Here is a 19,579-nt window from a genome sequence, read left to right as displayed (position 1 = left end):
GCTCTCTGTAACTTTCATTACCTCATCCAATTATTTGATACCCCTGTAGTTATTTCTATCTAAAGCATCACCTTTACCTTTGTAGCAGTTGACTAGGATGCTGCTACACCAGTCATAGGGTATGACTCCTTTGTGAACTACCTGATTTATGATGCGGGTGACAAGACCACAACCCACACCGCCCGATATTTTATGCATCTCAGCGGTGATTCCTAATGTGCCAAGTGCTTTCCTTGTCTTCATATCCTTAATTGCTTTATCTACCAGGGTACTGTCGATTCTGGTAGCTGGTCCCTCGATTGGGTCAAACTTTGGCAGACTCTCGTCCTTTCATTCATTCTCCACATTCAGCAGTCTTTCATAATGGTATCTCCAAGCCTCTTCAGATTGATTATCCTCTCCATTTTCTTATTTGCCTTACATATTCTGAGTAAATTTCTGGTTTACCCCCACTAATTCCTAATATTCAATTGCGATACTGCCTTGCAGTAGTAAACACTTGGATATAAATACGTAGGTATACATCCAGTACTATATTGGATATTTATTATGCCTTAGATGGTTGCTTAACCTCTAATACATACAGACATATATATATATATGTATATATATATATATATATATATATATATATATATATATATATATATATATATATATGTATATATATATAAGTATTTATGTATTTATATATCAAATAGAAATAATACATTTCTAAATCTCTCAGAGAGATTTATGCAGTAGTGATGCGATAAAATAGTTGTATGCTGTCAACTTAATGTGACAGTCCCATGACGGGAATAATACTACTGTTGGTTAGACCTAGGAAACAGCACCGCTTCCTGTCAGCCTTGACACATTTCCTGTGTCCTTATGTTTACAAGGGGGAGACAAGCACCTCCACCCAGCTAAGCCTGCATCCAGAGACATGTTTCTGAGTCTTTGCTCGTCATCAGTCTGGAGTAGCAATAGCTTGCTAGTTGGAGATGCCTGTCAAGCTCTTGTAAACATATAATAATTCTAGTGAAACACTTTCACTGATTTCAAAAATAGAAATAATGCATTTCTAAATCTCTCAGAGATACATATATAGATGCTCAGATAAGAAGTTTTTCTCTTTTCAACCTCGTTCATACTCTTCTATTTACGCGCAGATCATAAACCCCTTATTTAGTTCTTTTCACTATTCTGTCTATTTCATTACCATGTCATCACATTCATTCATTCATTCATTCATTCAAGTTTATCACACAGTCACTTATTCCTCTAATTCTGTCTTAGATTAGCTGATCGAAAACTCTCAGATTTTTCAATTCTATTTTACTATTATCAACATTTGCTGTCTCGTTAAACTATGCTACACAAATCCCAAAAGAATATCTTTCTCCCTCGTGTCCTGACCACTAACCCCTCTCTCTCTCTTTCTCTGCCTTACTCTGTTCGCAGTACGCCACCCTACCACCCTCTCCTATCCTTTCCCATCCTTTGGTTGTCTCCCATGAACACTTCTAAAGGCTTTACACCACCCCCACCCCTACTTAGGGATCATCTCCTATGTAAGGTAGTGATCATATAGTGCAAAAATATGATAGTGTAGTGTATGCAGGTTGAATTGAAGGCTATTGTTTGTTTATGAATTCTGTCAAATGCGAGCTTTCTTTCCAGGTACATGATGCTGCTGTCCCCCGCCCCAGGGTCTCACGGGCCCATACCTCCCACACCCTCGGGGTTGGCACTCTCAACGTCGGCACACTGAAAGGTAGGTCTAGTGAGATTGTTGAGATGCTTGAACGGAGATGTATCGATATCTACTGCCTCCAAGAAGTAAGGTGGAGAGGAGGTTCCGCTAGGTTCCTCACAGGCAAAGAACACAGGTACAAGATTTTCTGGGCAGGGAACATAGACAGGGTCGGGGGTGTGGATATACTTCTTGTGGAGAAATGGGGGGATAAGGTAATCGAGGTAGTCAGAGTATGCGATAGAATACTTAAGATTAGATTACTGCTCCATCATGGGTTAGCAACCATTATCTCAGCCTATGACCCTCAGCCAGGGCTACCCGATGGACAGAAAGACCGATTTATGACACCCTCTTGCAGACTATCTCATTGACGAATGACAGGGTCCTTCTCTTTGTGGCTGGTGACTTCAATGGACATGTTGGACAACATACAGGGGGCTTCCATGGCGTAATGGAGGCTATGGTTTCGGTTCCTGCAATGAGGAGGAAACCAGGCTGCTGGATGCAAATGATCTTATGGTTTGCAATACTAACTTTAGGTAACCTGCCAGTCACCTAGTCACCTACCGTTCTGGCAGACACACTAGCCAAATTCACTACATCCTCGCCAGAAAAAGGGAAATATGGCTGCTTATAAATGCCAAAATGTTCCCAGGCAAAGAATGTACCCCACAACATAGACTGGTAGTTAGTGACTTCAGGATCAGGGCTAAGTGGTTGCCCAGTAGATGACCAGCTTGGAGGAGAAGGGTCTGGAAGCTTAAAGATCCTGCAAATGGACAGAGATTTAGCGACATATTACTCGAAGCCTTTGACAAAATAGAAGGGGATATAGCTTCACACAATGTAAATGACAACTGGAGGTTTCTACGAGACAACTGGAGGTTTCTACGAGACAACCTGCTGAGAGCTACTGACCAGATCTGTGGATGGTGCAAAGTTCCCTCTCAACCCAAGATAACGTGGTGGTGGAACAATGTTGTTGACAGGTCTATTAGACAAAACAAACAGTCTTAGAAGGACTGGAAGGATGGTGGTAGCAGGGAATTGTATCAGACTGCCAGAAGGGAAGTTAGGAGACAGGTTTATTTAGCCAGAGGGGAAGCAGATAAGAAAAAATTTGCCAATGTTCTGCACCATCAGGACCAAAGACTTGAGGTATTTCGTGTTGCAAGACACTGTGTGAGAGAGTATTGTGATGTCGAAGGAGAGAAATGTATCCGCATGGATGATAGTTCACTTGCACTAAACAAGGCTGCAAAGAGAGAGGTTTTGAGATACCACTATGAAAGGTTGCTCAATAAAGAAAATGAATGGGAGAGAGAGAATCTACCGAATGTTGACCCAACAGAGGGACCAGCTATCCAAGTTGACAGTACCTTAGTAGATAAAGCAATTAAGAGTATGAAGACAGAGAAAGCCCCCGGCCCATCAGGAATCACTGCAGAGATACTCAAAATATCTGGCAGTGTCGGCTATAGCTTAGTCACCCATATAGTTAACCAGGTGATACACGAAGGAGTCATACCCAATGACTGGTGTAGCAGCACCATAGTCAACTGCTACAAAGGTAAAGGTGACACTTTAGATACAAATAATTACAGAGGTATCAAGTTGTTGGATCAGGTAATGAAAGTTACAGAGAGGGTCATAGCCCAACTAATTAGGGAGAGGATCAGTTTAGATGACATGCAGTTTGGGTTGATGCCAGGGAAAAGCACTGCTGATGCTATATTTCTGGTAAGACAGCTGCAGGAGAAATACCTAGCCAAAGATAAACACTGTACCTGGCTTTCGATGACATGGAGAAAGCCTTTGACAGGGTCCCCCGATCCCTTATCTGGTGGTCAATAAGGAAACTAGGGATAGATCAATGGTTAGCGAGAGCTGTGCGAGCCAAGTACAGTGAAGAATTCCGGGTAGTGGTAGGGGTCCACCAAGGTTCAGTCCTCAGCCCCCTTTTATTTATCATAGTCCTCCAGGCAATAACAAAGGAATTCAAGACAGGATGCCCCTGGGAGTTCCTCTATGCTGATGACCTTGCTCTAATTGCTGAGTCACTATCAGAACTACAGGAAAAGTTTTAGGTGTGAAAGCAAGGATTAGAATCGAACGGCCTTAGAATGAACCTAGCTAAACCCAAAGTCCTAATACGTTAGAAGGTAGACAAACCACAAACCCCTTCAGGTAGATGGCCCTGCTCAATCTGTAGAAAAGGTGTAGGTAGAAACTCCATAAGATCTACCCAGTGTAAGCTATGGACACATAAGAGGTGCAGCAATATCAAAGGAAGGCTAACTAGGAAGATAGTTTTTGTATGTGTCAGATTCTCAGGAGCAATAAACACTGAAAATGTGCAGAGAACAACTTCTGCCACATTCCAGTGAGAAAAACTAGACATAGTTGATAACTTCCATTACCTAGGTGACCAAGGAGGGTGCGCTGAAAGTGTAGCTGCTAGAATAAGAATAGCCTGAGCAAGGTTCAGAGAGCTCTTACCTCTGCTGGTGACAAAGGGCCTCTCACTCAGAGTAAAAGGCAGACTGTATGACACATGTGTACGAACAGCCATGCTACATGGCAGTGAAACATTGGCTGTGACTATTGAGGACATGCATAAGCTCGCAAGGAATGAAGCCAGTATGCTTCGATGGATGTGTAATGTCAGTGTGCAAACTCGACAAAGTGTAAGTACCTTGAGAAAAAAGTTAGACCTAAGAAGCATCAGTTGTGGTGTGCAAGAGAGATGATTGTGCTGGTATGGACATGTGGCGAGAATGGATGAGGATAGCTGTGTGAAAAAGTGCCACACCCTAGCAGTTGAGGGAACCTGTGGAAGAGGTAGACCCAGGAAGACCTGGAATGAGGTGGTGAAGCATGACCTTCGAATTTTAGGCCTCACCGATGCAATGACCAGTGACCGGGACCTTTGGAAATATGCTGTACGTGAGAAGACCAGGCAAAGCAAGTGAGAGCATAATGTGTGACCTCTGCCAGAAGTGTTGCCAGCTCACTTATTCGTAACTTTACTTCATTGGACACTAAAAACTCTGCTTGCGAAGACCTGTTGAGGCAAGTGAATTTGGAATTTGAAATTTGAAATCTGAAATCGGGCGATCTTTCGATACTAGTACGCCATAACTTCCGGTCGTTGTGCGCACGCATACTGATTACATTATCATATAGTGCGTTTGTTTTTAAATGACTTGAAAATATGAAAAGACAACATTAAATAGAAAAAAAATGAATGGCCCACTAAACTCAAACCTTCTCCCCCTCAGATGCATACAGTTCTCAAACTTTAAACACATAAATACACTATACGATCATGTAACCAGTATAGGGAGGAGATACGCCACTATGGAGGTGCGCTTCACAACGGAGGAGGAAGCAATAAAGCACTCCACCGAAGCAATAAGGACAGAGGAATGGGTGCTCTTGCCTTCGTACTGCGGAAAACGTGTGGCCAAGGTGCGAGCGAGTAAGGTGCCATCCGAACTGAAACTTTAAACACATAAACACACTATACGATCATGAAATCAGTATGCGTGTGCGCAATGACCAGAAGTTATGGCGGACTAGTACCGAAAGATCGCCATGACCTATTAAAGGACTGGAGAATACTACAAATTATTAATGGGAGGGTGCAGTTAGGTGGGGGTCAGGGTGTTAAAGGAAGAAGTTATCCAGAAGCTCTGTGTAAATAACATGTTACGGTAATCTTCAAGTTTAGGGGGGTAAAAAAAGTAAATAAAAATATTAAAGGGAAATAACTGAATGACTTACCATTATTATCCGTTTTCTTTTAGCTGTTTATAAATAAATCATACACGTGCATTTTTTTTTTTTTTTTTCTAAAACAGCATGCGACGGAATTTTTTCTTATAAAAATTTAAAATGTTTTTTTCTTTTTACAAAACGGAAACAAAATGTTTTGCAGAAGTACCCGACGGAACGGAGTCAAAAACAACAGGCAGAAAAGAATCTAAAACAGCATACGACGGAATTTTTTGGACCTTTGTGATTTGACGGGCAACATTTTTTTTATGTAGTGTTTTTGGTACCGAAACACTTTCAAACTTCGTATACTTGTATATTTTGTGGTATAGAACAGATAATAAATTTTGTATTCGAAGTTATTTCACGTTAAAAATTGTCTTATTTCGATAATTTCAACTAATCACTGACATCTATTCAGTTGAATACAGTAACTGCTGTGACGGTGTATATGGTATTAATCCCCGTTAGTTCTGACATTTCCGATTAACTAGACTGTTCGTAAACAAAGGGGAAAAAGCCATCAAAATACTTGAATATTGCCTGCACTTGTTATTGGAGCTACCAGAATTATTAATGCACCTCCACCAAGTGCTTCATTTCCTAGAAATAGCAGCCAAATCTTCTTCAAATCAAACTCTAGTTTAGGGTTAGGGTTCGGGCTTTAGAGTTAGGGTTGGGGTTAGGGTTAGGGTTAGGGTTATGAGTGAGGTTATGGGAAAAATATACACACACAGATACGCACAGCGTAATTTATTATATAAATTACGATTAAACCGGATGAAATATGTCACAGGGAATAACATTTTTATGACCAACCAGCACTGACTGTATTCAGCTGAATAGACGTCAGTGATTGGTTGAAATTACAGAAATACGACAACTTTAACATGAAATAACTTGCGATGTACAATTTTTTGTTAAGAAGGCTAAGAGAAAAAGTTGTTTTGTATGACACATTCTACCAGTGTCCCAAGTTTGAAAGTGTTTCGTTAAGAAAACAAGTGTTGCCCGTCAAATCACAAAGATCTAATTTTTTCTTATAAAAGTTTAAAATGTTTTTTCCTTTTTCCAAAACGGAAACGAAATGTTTTGCAGAAGTACCCGACGGAACAGAGTCAAAAACAATAAGCAGAAAAGAAATAATTGTGCATGGAGAGAACTTTGTCAATGGAAATGATAATGAAATTCAACAGATAAATTTATAGGACTGCATGCTGATCTCAATGAAATCGTGTTCATTAAAAATAGATATTTATTAATGAAATTTTCTACAGTTATGCTCCAGATGTTTGAAATTATTGCACTGTAGAAAATTTCATTAAAATATATCTATTTTCAATGAACACGACTACGCCGAGTGAGGGTCACCATGCAGTTCTAGAAATTCACCTACTCAACATTATACACTTCAGCAATGGCAGCCAAAAAATAAACAAATGTTTTTTCTTTTGGGATTGAATTCCGCCATAGAAATTCATATAGATAAGATGAGATTGAGGATTTCGTTTTCAGCAACAATAAGATGTTGTGCAGCCAGTCTTCCACGAGGCATTTTCGATTTCTCATAAGAAACTATGATATTCAATCACGTGTGTGATTTATATATAAACAGTTAACATCAATCAAATCACGTGTGTGATTTATTTATAAACGGAGTAGTACGGAGAATACTGGTAAGACGTTCAGTTACTTCCCTTGCATATTTTTATTTATTTTTTTTACCCCACTAAACTTGAAGATTACCACATATTAATATAATTCTCGAAAGTGAAACCTATGTTAAACGGAGTAAACTTAAGTAGGGTTAAAAAAATTTACTCACAGGAAATTAATACCAAGAATCCCCCCTATGGTACACAATGGAATATGTCTAAGTCCAGCAGTCAGTAACAATTTAATACAATTCACAAGTTAAACCATTACAAAAGGTTTGTTTATAGATAAACAAGAAAAAGAGAGGAAGGAAAAAAAGTAAGGGAGGTAAGACAATGAGTAGAATTTAAGGGCCACTTAACGGTATAACATATGAGAGGGGAACATAAAGACAACAATTAAGTGGTTAAGGGGAGGCAACAGGTTGCGGTACACCAACAGATCAATGAAAACAAGGAAAAAATATGGCTGAACAACGTATATAGTAAATTGTAGTCGAAATTAAGTAAAGTACTGGTAAGTAATGAGTATATTAAATAGGTGCTCTACAGAGCAAAAATAAAATGGCATTGATTCTTAGGTGGATAAAATTTAAGGACAAGTCAATTGTTAAAATGCTATCAAGCCTACAAAAGCATTACATAAACATAAAAGTAAATCATTTCTGTTATTATAAACCAAAAAAAAAAAGAAATATAGAGATACTAATGGGTACAATAGATGTGTAGCATTAATGCCGAGGCTACCGGCCAGAAAAGTAGCCTTAAGATAAGCATTTAACTAAGTGAGCCTAAAAAGCTAAAATAATAATAAAAAACTAAAAATTAAAATAAAGATAAAATGACCAAAGGTAAGATAGAAAAATACTAATTAAATCTAATCATTAAAAGAAACAAAAGAGTAATAATTCCAGAGGGTGTAAGAAATATTTGTAGGCATAGTGTGCGATAAAGTAAAGGAAAGACCATGAAATAAATAATAGAATAGACTGAAAAAATAAAATGAAAAGAAAGAAGGAATCAAGCATGGGAGGGGGGGTTATAGTAATAGTAATAAGTGGGGCTAATGTGGTAGAAAGCCAGAGGTCATTAATGTTCTCATATCACCAATAAAAGAAATAAAAGGCAAAATATAAGGGGTAATACGTTAATAAGGTGGGGGAAATGTTACTTGGTGAATGAGATAATAGATATAGGTAGTGGGTTACATTTAAAAACTTAGGAGAAAGGTAGGAGGTGGGGTTAGGTATTAGATTAACTAGGAGGGCCTCAGTTATTCCTAACAGTATGACCTATAAAAACTCCCATTATACTAAACGGGGATCCTATTAGTATCCAGTGGAATTATAAATACTAATATGAGGTAGTTAAATATATCTAAAGTTTATAATTGTAAGAGAAGGAAAGTGTGGGAGTAACATATAAGGCTTAGGGAAAGGGGTAGAGGGTGGGGTTGCAAATAAACAGCCTACATGAGACTCAATACTTCTAAGCATGACAAAAATAAAAGGGTAAGATGTAGACCCTGCACTAAACTAACATGTGCTACTAATTATAAACTGTGTTCTAAGTACTACGATGGAGTAGTATGAGAGTTTCTATTGTTATTTATATCTATCAAAAGTAGAGATAGGTAGAAGGTAGAGGTGGGGGGGTTACATTAAAGATTTAGGAGAAGGGAAACAGGAGAGATTAGATAATTGACTAACTAGGTGGGGCATCAGTTATTCAGCAAGATGACCTAAAATGGAGTAAGGTGTAAAACCTCCATTAAACTATAAGGGGCTCCTATATGTATGCTGTGGAAATTATACATACTAATATGGGGAAGTGAAAAAGTATCTAAAGTTAATAATTACAAGTAGGAAATAGTTAAGGGAGAGGGGTAACAAATAAGACTTAGTAAAAGAGGAAGAGTGGGTTGTAATTAAACTACCTACATGAGACTCAATACTTCTAAGCAAGACAAAAATAATAATAAAGGGGTAAGATGTATAATCTGCCAAAAACAGGGGCTACTAATTAATAGCTATGGGTTATATGTAGTAATATGGAGTTGTATGAGTATTTCTAGTGTTATTTATAACTATCGAAAGTGGACCTAACTTTATGCAAGCAAGCTACTCTATACTCAAAACGGAATTTGTGCAGTTAGAATTTTTTAAATCTCATTTATGCAAAGGTGACATTTTCTATTTTTTCCATTATACAAATGTACCATAGCGAGGATCTCTCAATACAATGTGAAGCTAGTGTTACTATCTTTGAGCTCCCAGGTGTACTTACTTAAACCAGTCAAATTGATTAAGTTTCTATTTCTAAAAGAATGCTGGTGCGCAGCCAGTCTACATTTTATTTTATTTTGGGTTGCACTGATATAACTCCATTTGCTAGACTTTTTTGTGACACTGCATTGATAGATAGCATCCTTTATTCTACAGGTGTTACTGAATGCAGTTATTCTTGTTCCTACAGTCATATAGGTTATCTTGCAGGGGGGAATAGCCCCCTAGTGGGGTAGGATCAGGTCTATTGCGGTTAGATTGGTTATTTTGATTCTGAGAGAATTCTGGACTAATGTTGGGGTAGTGGTTAATGTTGATATTACTACTAATATCACTGACCGTACCGTATATGTTTCTATTTGAGTAGAAAGTATCTAATTTCTTATTATTCCGAGAGGCTATTATGCACCCTAAGTTATGTGTAAGGCTGTAACCTATCCTAATTTTACTACTATTTACAATACTAGAATACCTATTATTCTTACCAAAGTGTCTATTTATGACATTCAATAATTGCTTCACTAAGTTCGTCCTTATTTGCATTGCAAAAGGGATTATACACCAGATCCGATTTCCCGATTTACTGGTAGTTTCTACATGGGTGGAGTGCATATTGGTGTTACTATTCCTGCATGCATTAACCCTCGCATATCTACCATGTGTATTACTATACTATTGTAGTTATTCATGCAGTTACTAGATTTGGTTACATTCGTGTTAATAGCTAGCTACCTGTGCTTTTTTATATCGCTTGTGTCTATGGTCAAGTGCAACAAAGTTACAGTTATCACATTCGTTGTTCCTACTATTCCTTCCACATTCATGAGGGGTATATTTAATTCTACCTCTATAGATTGCATCTTTAAGTGCCTTATCGTACCTGTCCTTATGACTATCAAATATGTCCTCATTAGATGAGAGATAAGAAATCCTTTGATTAAAACCTGTTTTTAGATTGTGGATGGTTACTTTGACAATTTATATATTTCAGGTTGGAGTTGGGTTTCATATAAGGTTGATGTACTTAAATCACAGTTAACATCTAAGTAATCAATGGAGTAGTTTTCATTCTCTATTGTTATGGAAAGGCCAAATCTATTGAAGAATTTATATAGGCAATTCTTGAGTAATTCTAGGCGTCTATTGGAGATGCTTTTGATAAAGAAAAGTGTCGGCTCTATATAGGCCTCCCGTGAGTTCAGGGAATTCTTTGTAGATGTTATCTAAAAGGTAAATACCCACAAGGTCACTTAACTCGGCTGAATCTGGGGCTCTCATAATTATATCAAAGAAGTCAGAGGTATCCGTCCTGGCCCACAACCTATTATCGAATTCGAGGATTACATTAATTTCTTTTCTACTTAACTTAGTACAATGCATAGCAAAGATAAGCGCACTATTTAAGATTGTAGGATTAATCAATGAGTAATAATTTTGAATGTCAATTTGCAAAAATTTATGATTATACTTATATTTTATGTTAGAGAACCATTCAATTGCGCCTTAGGTATTTTTCCATAGCCCTAATTTAATTTTCTTCTTAAGAGTAGGTATATACTTATCTAAGATTGCTTTACTAAGCTAACCTAAATCTGACTTATTGGGGCATATTAATCTGACCTGGGTGTTATGTAGGTAATTATCTTTATGGTCTTTAATAGTAATATGAGGTCTAATCGGTATAAAAGGTTCAGTTTGGTCATCAATATTATACTCTAACATAATCTTTTTGGCCTCTAAGTTGATTGTTTTGAGGGTACTCCTAGGGACTACTTTATATTCTTTAAGGATTTCACACTGAATGAGTTCATGATAAGTAACAATGTTCATGTTTATATGTGTTTCTTGTTTTATCTGAGTGTACTATTATACCATCTTTGGATTTTAACTCGAGAACCAAATCCTTACGCTTTCTTTAGTGCTTATTATGCCTAAGGGTGTGGTTCTTAAACTTAATGTCCTTAATTAAAGAGCAAAGTTCATTTTCAAAAGCTTCCAGGTGACTGTTTGGCGGCGGTGTTTTCTTAGTTCTGAAAATTCTAATGGTAAAATAAGATGATAACAGAGGAAGGGACTTCTATGTTATCATCTTACTGACATATACCATTCTTATTTTCCATATTTTTTCCCCAATTTATCTCTGATGACAGAATATCTCATACTCGAGGATATCCCAGAAACTGCTATAAGATTTTGAATTTCTTCCTGTAATAATATTGTATATGACTTGAGATGTTTGCCTTGCCTTAATGTTTGACGTCCTGTTTAACAATTATATCATCATCATCATCATCATCATCGTTTAACGTCCGCTTTCCATGCTAGCATGGGTTGGACGATTTGACTGAGGAATGATGGACCAGGTGAACACCAGGCTCCAATCTGATTTGGCAGAGTTTCTACAGCTGGATGCCCTTCCTCACGCCAACCACTCCATGAGTGTAGTGGGTGCTTTTACGTGCCACCGGCACAAAGGCCATTCAGGCAGTACTGGCAATGGCCATGCTCGAAATGGTGTATTTTACGTGCCACCTGCACAGGAGCCAGTCCAGTGGCACTGGCAACGATCTCGCTCGAATGTCTTTTCACGTGCCAGGAAGGCGACGTTGGTAACGATCATGCTCAAATGGTGCTATTTACATGCCACCGGCACGGAAGCCAGACAGCTGCTCTGGCAACGATCACACTCAGAAGGTGCTCTTAGTGCTCCACTGGTACAGGTGCCATCACGATTTCGCTTTCGCTTGCCCCAACAGGTCTTCGCAAGCAGAGTTTAGTGTTCAATGAAAGACACGTTGGCATGGGTGCCAGTTTACAAATTTAATTCGATTTCAATTTCACTTGCCTCAACAGGTCTTTGCAAGCAGAGTGTAGTCTCCAATGAAGGAATAGTATGCACAAGTGGGCTGGCTACATCCCTGGCAGAGGCCTCGGATTTTGGTCTCACTTGGCTTGCCGGGTCTTCTCACGCACAACATATTTTCAAAAGTCTCGGTCACCACCTCATCCCAGGTCTTCCTGGGCCTACCTCTTCCACGGGTTCCCTCAACTGCTAGGGTGTGGCACTTTTTCACACAGCTATCCTCATCCATTCTCGCCACATGTCCATACCAGCGCAATCGTCTCTCTTGCACACCACAACTGATGCCTCTTAGGTCTAACTTTTCTCTCAAGGTACTTACACTCTGTTGAGTATGCACACTGACATTACACATCCATCAGAGCATATTGGCTTCATTCCTTGCAAGCTTACGCATGTCCTCAGTAGTCACGGCTAATGATTCACTGCCATGTAGCATGGCTGTTCATACACATGCATCATACAGTCTGCCTTTTACCCTGAGTGAGAGGCCCTTTGTCGCCAGCAGAGGTAAGAGCTCTCTGAACTTTACCCAGGTTATTCTTATTCTAGCAGCTACACTTTCAGCGCACCCACCCCCACTACTAACTTGGTCACCCAGATAGCAGAATCTATCAACTGCATCTAGTTTTTCTCCCTGGAATGTGACAGAAGTTGTTTTCTGCACATTTTCAGCATTTTCTGAACACCTGCCACATACAAAAACTAACTTCCTAGTTAACCTGCCTTTGATATTGCTGCACCTCTTATGTGTCCATAGCTTGCACCGGGTACATCTTATAGAGTTTCTACCTATACCTTTTCTACAGATCGAGCAGGGCCATCTACCTGAAGGGGTTTGTGCTTTGTCTACCTTCTTACTTATTAGTACTTTGGTTTTAGCTAGGTTGACTCTAAGGACCTTCGATTCTAGTCCTTGCTTCCACACCTGAAACATCTCCTCTAGTTCTGATAGTGACTCAGCAATTAGTGCAAGGTCATCAGCATAGAGGAGCTCCCAGGGGCATCCTGTTTTGAATTCCTCTGTTATCACCTGGAGGACTATGATAAATAGGAGGGGGCTGAGGACACCTACCTCTACCTGGAATTCTTCACTGTACTCATTGCCAACCCTCACCTTACTGACAGCGTCTCTGTACATGGCTTGCACAGCTCTCACTAACCATTCTTCTATCCCTAGTTTCCTCGTTGACCACCAGATAAGGGATCAGGGGACCCTGTCAAAGGCTTCCTCCATGTCAACGAAAGCCAGGTACAGAGGTTTATCCTTGGCTAGGTATTTCTCCTGCACCTGTCTTACCAGAAATATAGCATCAGTGGTGCTTTTTCCTGGAACGAACCCAAACTGCATCCCATCTAAACTGACTCGCTCCCTAATTAGTTGAGCTATGACCCTCTCCATGACTTTCATTACCTGATCCAACAATTTGATACCTCTGTAATTATTTGTATCTAAAGCGTCACCTTTACCTTTGTGACAGTTGACTATGGTGCTGCTACACCAGTCATTGGGTATGACTCCTTCGTGTATCACCTGGTTAACAATACAGGTGACTAGGCTATAGCCGACACTGCCAGATATTTTGAGCATCTCTGCAGTGATTCCTCATGGGCCGGGGGCTTTCCCTGTCTTCATATACATATATATATGTATGTATGTATGTATGCACGTATATATGTATGCATGTATATGTGAGATAATAGTATAAACCGAAAGTAAGTAAAATACCTCTGAATAAATAATGTACTCCTTACAGCAACATGTAAACAAAACTGCTACAATTAACTGAAATCTGAATAAACATTTCAAAACCACGATTCAACTGTAATACCAGCAGAGCTGATAATAAGACTAACATTCCATCAAATATAAACAGCAATGCTATTACCTTCAACTGTATACCAATGCAAGACGCTTGTTTGAATTGGTTCACTTTGAAAATGTTATAAGTGTTGGACCCTTGATGAAATTGCAATACTAGAATGCATAATTGCATACAAAGCAATGTGCAGTTACTGCAGCCGAAAAATATGTAGGTCAGATATAACTGCTGTAGAAAATTTTTAAATATAAATTTTCAGATGTGAATAAAATTTCTACTCTCCTCTTCATTATCAATGTTATATAGATACATACATACACATATATTTATTACACATGTGCATGTGTGTGCTAGTGTTAGAAAGGGCATCCTGTTGTAAAAACCAAGCCAAGCCAAATAATAAAAGGAATGAACAGAAGAATAGAGAGGACTCTCCTACACCATGCCCACAACTACTATGCTCACCACCAACACCAATACAACAGTGTACCTACCATCTGATCTTCGGCATCAACATCACTTAAAGTTGGAATTGGTTTCCGAGGAATTACCAGGAAGTGAACAGGTGCTTGTGGTTGGACATCAGAGAAAACTATGCACTAAGAAAGAAAATAAACATGGTCAGAATTTTTATTTAGACATCAAATTAAAGATGACTTTAGGAAAATCCGATTAAAACACACACACATATGGATAGAATACACATACACACATATAGGAATACACATACGTACAAATACTTATTTTATGCATATTTATGTATGTATACACACACACACACATGCTATGCCATCTCCACCATCACCACTATCTTTATAATTTTATGTCAATTTTCCATGCTGGCATAACTTAGGCTAGTTCTGATGACATGAGTCAATTCTTATTCAGAGTTACTGCCCTCAGGGGCACATCAGAAAGACCACATCTCACTCATTTGTTTCATCTTCAGCTTCATTCCTACAACTGCATACCATTTCTGTTCTCAACCACTTTAAACAGTATACTGGCTACATCTTATTGTGGCACCAATGCTAGTGAGATTGTCTTGCCCCTGATAAGTTTAAAGGCTTCTCTTGACAAACTTGTCTCTATTTGTCCACCAATCACTTTGTAATATATAATATTATATACATAGATATGTTTATAAACACAGATGCAGCAATACACAGTTACAAACACATACACAAAAATATATCATTATAAATATATACGAAAGAATATATTAAAACAAATACTGGAAAATTTGGTATATTTTTAATCCTATGTCATATGTGCTTCATTACAGGATAGGAGTTACAAGGTATAACATGTATGGGATTTCCTATCTGTTTTTCATCAGCAATCTATAGTTTAAGGATGAGTCAGGACTATGCTGAGAGATAATGGGACAAAAAGGATAGAAAAGAGTAAAAAAATAATAAAGAAAGAGAATATATATGTGCTTGTGTATATATATATATATATATATATATATATATATACATATACACATAGAGATATAATATATATATATATATATATATATATATATATATATATATACACATAGAGATATAAATATATATATATATATATATATATATATATATATATATATATATATATATATATATATATATACACACATACCAACACACAGGGACAGAGGAGAGGGATGGATAGATGGATGGATGGATGGATAGACAGATAAAATTTGTCCCTCTCTCTGTGTATTTTTCCTCCCAGATGAGAGAAATGCATGCACACACATGTATATAAATATTTACACATGTACATATGTATATCCATACACACACACAAATATATATATATATATATATATATATATATATATATATATATATATATATATATATTATATATATTCTTATATTTATGATCAACTATAAACTATTTTCTAAACTTTAATATAACAGGCATAAAAAATTAATTAAAATATGAATATATACATACACACACACACACACACACACACACACAGACATATACACATAAATACATTACAAAATGTTTGTATATATATTTATCCATTCTAATAAATATGCATATATACACACTTAGACATAATACCTACATAGAAACATACATATGCATATCTATAAGTGTAAGCTCACACCAATATATACACATTCATACACACACACATAAAATATACATCCACCTACACACACGAAGGGGTACCCAAAAGAAACCGGAATTTGCAATATTTTATTCACTTAGTTTTATATGTTTATACTTTTATCACCTTCAGAGTATTCTCCATTTGAAGCAAGGCATTAGCCCAGATGCATTTTCCAGTGTTTGAAGTAGTCCTGGAACTCTTTGCAAAGTGATGCCTTTTAACACCTCTGTCATTTTTTCTTAATCTCTTCCACATCTGCAAAACATTTTCCTTTAAGGATTTTTTTTCATTTGGGGGAAAAAAAGAAAGCCACAGGGAGCAAGATCTGGTGAATAAGGAGGATGGATAAGCGGGGTCATGCCGTTTTTGGTCAAAAACTGTTTCACACTCAAGGCAGTGCGCACAGGCGCATTGTTGTAATGAAACCACCACTCACCACTTTGCCACAGGTCAGGGTGTTTTCATCTCACTGTGTTTCACAAATGCTTCAGAACTGCCAAGTAAACTGTTTGATTAACAGTTTGACCAGGAGGAACAAATTATGTGTGGACAATTCCTTTTGCATCGATGAAACAAATAGGGATTGTCTTCACATTGGACTTCACTTGGCTGTCCCACAGAGAACATTTCCAGTAACTTTTGGGTACCCCCTTGTACATACATACATACATACATACATACATACATACATACATACATACATACATACAATTTATGCTTTAAATTTGCATTTATAAGATATGAGCAAAATATCATCAGTGAAAAAGATATACTTCAAAAGATTACATATTGACCTCTTAGTTCATACCAGCAGACTAAATATATGGAGTTATTTTATTTTTGTTTTTGTGTGTGCATGAGGGTTAACAGATTAATTTGAATATAACAAAAAATAAAGTAAAACAAATAAGGTAAAATAAAATAAGTAAAAAAAAACAATAAAAATAAAATAAATAAAAGTAGAATAAAAATAAAATAGGATAGAATAGAATATACATAGATAGCTAAATATGTACATTAGGGTGGAGTGAAAAAGGTACTTTTTACACAGATTTTCAAAATATGGTTTCAAGAATATATTTTTTATTGCAAAACCCTTTAAAAACAACTATGTTAAAATCTTAAATTTACATTTTCAGGCTCCATAGCCCACTTGAAATTTTGAATAATGAGCAAAAAATCATTTTATTTTTTACATTCATTGATACAAATCGATTTTCTTTTGCAAAATCCTTTAAAAATAAGAGTGTTAAAATCTCAAGCTCTAAAATTTATATCTTCAGGCTCCACAAATGCACTTGAAATTTCAAAATTATGTAAAATAAATAGACTCTTCGACTTTGTTTTCTTTGTTATTTTTAATACTACGTCACCGAATATGTGTTACATGAGGTCTAGATTACACACACATTAAAATAAAATTACATGTAAACCAATTTTAGATTCTTGACACATTTTGGTGATAAAAATAATTAACATTTCCAATTTATTCAAAATAATCCCATGTAACTAAATAATACAAATTGTTGTAGTGCATTCCTTTTCGTTCCAGTAACAAAGCCAAATAATCTTTTTCATAAATGAGAATTAGCATCTCACACTCAGCTAAAGAATGGAACAAAGATTTGTTGTTTTGGAAATTCCTAAAACGACATAATGTTAATTGTTTATGTTCAAAATAGCTAAAACTAAACAATCCTAATTGATTATTACTGTATTACCTTTCAATCTGAACTCCCTTTTTGTCTGGAGCACCGGAATTTCTCTTGATTTAATTCGACTCCAAATGAATCCGTCTCATCTGTTCTCACCATGAACATTAGATGATGCTTCTGTCACAAGTTTTACACATCTTTCCACAGCTTGGATGTGGCACAGTAGTTTGTCCAGTTGTATCAAATGCCATTGTTGAATGAAGGTATTGATTTCTTCATTGAAAAATGCCTGTGTTAGAGGTGGTTCAGTAACAATAGTGTCCTGCCAGTTAATTATGTCCATGTAGTTTGAGGCAGCAAAGTTTAGGGCAGGATTTTTGAATTGCACAGATTTCCCTTTATACTGTGTTCAAGCTAGTTCTCGAATGTGGCTCCGTTCATCGTTTATCATGGCCAGTGAAATATTTTCTGGGTGCACAAAGAAAGCATTCCATTGTATAACTGGAAATACAATGTCTTGTACCGCTTTATCCATTTCTCTCGAAGACTCAGTTGTCTTGCACACATTTAGAGCCCCCATTTTTTGAGAAAGAATTGCATTTATACTTTCATTGTGTAAGCAACAATTAATTTCATCATGTTAGAAGGATTCTTGGTGGCAACATATAACCATAGCATACAATTTAGCTGTAAGCCATTGAGAATGTACCATTTTACAGGGATTCCTTAATGCTATTTCAGATGACCATTTCCCTCCAGAAATAGACTGGTGGATATCAAGAAGGTATTTTTGATCAGTGCTGAGATCATTTCTGTCTACTAATGGCAAGTCTGTTGGAATCTGATTAAATTTCACAATACTTAAGTGTTTCACATCGCTCCAGTCTCTTACCAATCAGCCTGATAGTTTTTCCATCAAGATCATTAATAAGATGGCGTGAGGAAAACTTATTTGTGTGGAGCTGACACACAAACCAATGCAATGGCTTCTTCAATTTATCCTCCAAAAGTCTAATGATGCCTCCTAATGGTCCTGTATTGACTGCAGTACCATCACAACCTACAGCTATCATGTGATTGGTTACTATCTGATTGGTTTCCAATTAATTCAACAACCCATTGGAAATGGCTTTTGCAGAACCCGTTTTAACAGTAAAGTGCCCAAGTCAGTGGGACTCAGGTTCTTCTATCAATGAAATGCGTTCTTGAATTGTTTTCTTACGAAATGTTTTTGCCATTTGTTCACTTATAAGGGTTGTGTCCCTCCTTCCATCAAAATACACGGCAGACAATAGTTTATGTGGCATACATTCCTACTGCAGGGATTTACATTTTCTGGATCGTTCCTGCCTTACTTTCGATCTGTCTATAATGAAAGAACATTCACCAGATGTACTTGCCATTAAGCCACTGATGACCGAACTTGGAAGACGAGCAGCAGCATGGTCTAACACACCAGTGCAGTCACAAGTAGAAGCTGAGAATTTCATTTGTTTTATTGGTGTTTCTGAACTTATGTTTTTACTGACGTCTTTTCATTTCATGGAAAATGGAATTGGAAGATTTTCATCTTTGCCTGCTGATCCATTTCCAGATTCACTGCTTGATGAAAATGCTATCAATTCAGAATCCTTTGCTGACGTAGAAGGGCGACTGTGATC

At 37.2% G+C, this 19,579-nt stretch overlaps 1 protein-coding gene across 2 annotated transcripts in view; it reads right to left on the bottom strand.

The window, feature by feature from the left end:
• LOC106875721 (uncharacterized) overlaps positions 1–19,579 on the bottom strand; it is an 81,294-nt gene that overhangs the window by 27,742 nt on the left and 33,973 nt on the right. For both annotated transcript variants that reach the window (XM_089338903.1, XM_052975525.2), the window contains one exon: positions 14,636–14,740. In XM_089338903.1, coding sequence (XP_089195029.1) covers positions 14,636–14,740 — 105 coding nt within the window. The remainder of the gene's footprint in view (positions 1–14,635; positions 14,741–19,579) is intronic.

Source organism: Octopus bimaculoides, chromosome 21, assembly GCF_046866305.1.
Source record: "Octopus bimaculoides isolate indiv1 chromosome 21, ASM4686630v1, whole genome shotgun sequence".
NCBI classification, from domain to species: Eukaryota; Metazoa; Mollusca; class Cephalopoda; order Octopoda; family Octopodidae; genus Octopus; species Octopus bimaculoides.
The sequence above is the reverse complement of the archived record's forward strand: the minus strand, read 5'-3'. Positions and strand labels throughout refer to the sequence as shown.